A 2,500-nucleotide genomic window follows, 5' to 3' on the forward strand; every position below is an offset into this window, starting at 1 on the left:
GGGGTAGGTGGGGTGTTTGCATTCTTGTGTGTACGCACATGTGTATGTGTGGGCATCATGTGTGTGTGTGTGTGTGTGTTTGTGCGCGTGCGCGAGTACGCATGTGAATATATGCATTCATGAGCATCCATTCATTCTTTTCTGTCTCCCTTTTCTCTCTCTCCCCGCAGGCCCAGAGGAGCTGGCCAAGGAGCGCGAGCTGCTGCGGAGCTACCAGGCCCTCCACATCAAGGAGGAGGCCCCAGACGAGGAGGAGGAGGAGGAGGACGAAGAAGAGGAGGAGGAGGAGACCCAGCTCCCCACACAGGACACCCAGCAGAAGATGGAGCAGGGGAAAGGGGAGGTGCTGCCCCTGCCCCTCTCCACAGAGCCTGTGGAGGTGAAACAGGAGGAGGAGGAGGAGGAGGAGGAGGAGGAGGAGGACATGGGGGAGCAGGCTACAGCGCCCCCTGAGGAAGCTATGGAGGAGGACAGCAGCAGAGGAGAGGAGCAGGAGAAGAATGTACGTTTGTCAGATTTATTTTTGTCTTTTTTACTGTATTACTGTTGTTCATGTCGCCTTGTGTATAGACCTACGCTACCGGTAATATTTTTTCAGTGGAGTCGAATTTAACAATCGTAGTGCTGTTGATCCTACTGCACTATGTAATGTATGTGAAAGAAACTACCATTATGGCAATGGTTTCATTTGTAAAGGTGATGAGGTTTTCATGCAGGTTGCATAAAGCATTATAATAGTTTTATTTATACTATACAGTTGGTTTCATAGAGGTTTCATGAAGTTTTCATCCATTTTTCTTTCTATTCAAAAGCAGGAGGTGAAGGAGGAGGACAAGCCGGCTGTGGAGAGAGAGAAGTCTCCAGGGAGCCCCAAGGAGGCGCAGAAGAAGGAGTATCCCACCACCACCACCACCGCCGAGGAGCCCCCAGCACGAGCCACCAGCGTCCTGGTCGCCACCCCTCCCTCCTCCTGCTCCCCCCCAGCAGCAGCAGCAGCCAAGCCCGAGCACCCAGCCGACGGCGATCAGCAGCCCAGCAACGTCACTCCGAAGCAGGCAGACAGCGGTGGCGGCGGGTCTCCCCCTGGTCGCCTGGTTCTCCCCAACGGTTGTCCCCACAGTGGTCTCTCCACCCTGGTGACGGCCCCCTCTCCTCCGGATGCTTCCCCCATCCAGCAGCTGTCCAGCCCCAGTCCCGGGCTGGTGGCGGCTCCGCTGGTGTCTTGCCCGGGCGGGTCTCTTCTCGTACCCGCCATCCCCCCTCTCCCGGCAGGTAGCGGCGTCATCGCCGGCGCAGGAGGAGGAGCGCAGGCGTCCCAGCAGCCCTTGCTGTCCGGCGACCAGCTGATGCGCGCGCTGACGGAGAAAGGCAGCCATTGGTTCAGCCTGTTGCCGCGGCAGCCCTGCGACGAGAGCTCGCTCGTCACACCCATACCGGGGGCCCCGAGGACCATCTCTTCCCTGGAGTCCTCCTCCGCGGCCTTGGCCCTGGGCGCCACCAGCACTACCACCTCCTCTGCGCTGGGCCTCAGTGCCATCAATAACAGCAACTCCTCTGCGTTGGGCCTCGGCGGCATCAACAACTCCTCCTCTGCGCTGGGCCTCAGTGGGATCAATAACAGCAACTCCTCTACACTGGGCCTCAGTAGGATCAATAACAACAACTCCTCCTCTGCATTGGGTCTCAGCAGCAACTCCTCCATATTGGGCCTTAGTGGCATCAACAGTAATTCTTCTGCATTGGGCCTCAGTGGTATCAATAACAAGTCCTCTTCTGCATTGGGCCTAAGTGGTATCCATAACAACCACTCCTCTACATTGGGCCTTAGTGGCATGGCCACTCCACCTAACATCTCCTCCTCTGTGGCCTCCATCAGCCATGCTGCTGCCTCCTCTGCCTCAGCCTCTGCCTCAGTGTCCTCCTCCAATGCTGCTGGTGGAGGTGCTGCTGCCATCGTCTGCTCCCACGTCCCCAAGTCCTCCACCTCCCCCCCCTCCTCCTGCTCTCCCAATCCTCATAACGCGACGGCGGGAGCCAGCCCACTGCACTCTCATGGCACGCCCACAGTCAACACCTACAGCCTCCCTCCAATACAGGTCAGTACTGCGACAGACACACACATACAGACGTGCGCACGCACACACACACACATGCATGCTTAGGAACGCACACACACACATATGCAAGATGTTAATGCTATGAGTGAAAATCATTCTCACCTAGCAGCTAAGTGTGCATCATATTCATTTTTTCCTTCCTTCTATTGCATCTACAAACTACTTCGTAGAATCAAAGCATTGCTTTTGTACCTACCGTACATTGTCTGGTTCACACACTTGCCTGTGTACTGCCCCAGTTTCTGAATGATACCAAGCATGCCGTTAGAAGACAGATCAGATCAGATACTACCAGTCTGAGTTTCTGGGTCTCCTAGCCCAATACTTCCCCCAGTGGCCATGTTCCTGTACTGCACCTCTCTAAGGTTGTACATACTACTGCA

General features: G+C 55.9%; 1 protein-coding gene across 9 annotated transcripts in view; it reads left to right on the forward strand.

The window, feature by feature from the left end:
- The window catches only part of LOC134459663 (bromodomain adjacent to zinc finger domain protein 2B-like), a 224,479-nt gene that overhangs the window by 204,927 nt on the left and 17,052 nt on the right, over positions 1-2,500 (forward strand). For 8 of the 9 annotated variants that reach the window (XM_063212034.1, XM_063212033.1, XM_063212039.1 and 5 more), the window contains 2 exons: positions 171-502; positions 813-2,096. In XM_063212034.1, the coding sequence (XP_063068104.1) occupies positions 171-502; positions 813-2,096 (1,616 nt within the window). The remainder of the gene's footprint in view (positions 1-170; positions 503-812; positions 2,097-2,500) is intronic. The other variant, XM_063212035.1, reaches the window with a different exon arrangement.

This window comes from Engraulis encrasicolus, chromosome 12, assembly GCF_034702125.1.
Source record: "Engraulis encrasicolus isolate BLACKSEA-1 chromosome 12, IST_EnEncr_1.0, whole genome shotgun sequence".
In the NCBI taxonomy this organism is placed as follows: Eukaryota; Metazoa; Chordata; class Actinopteri; order Clupeiformes; family Engraulidae; genus Engraulis; species Engraulis encrasicolus.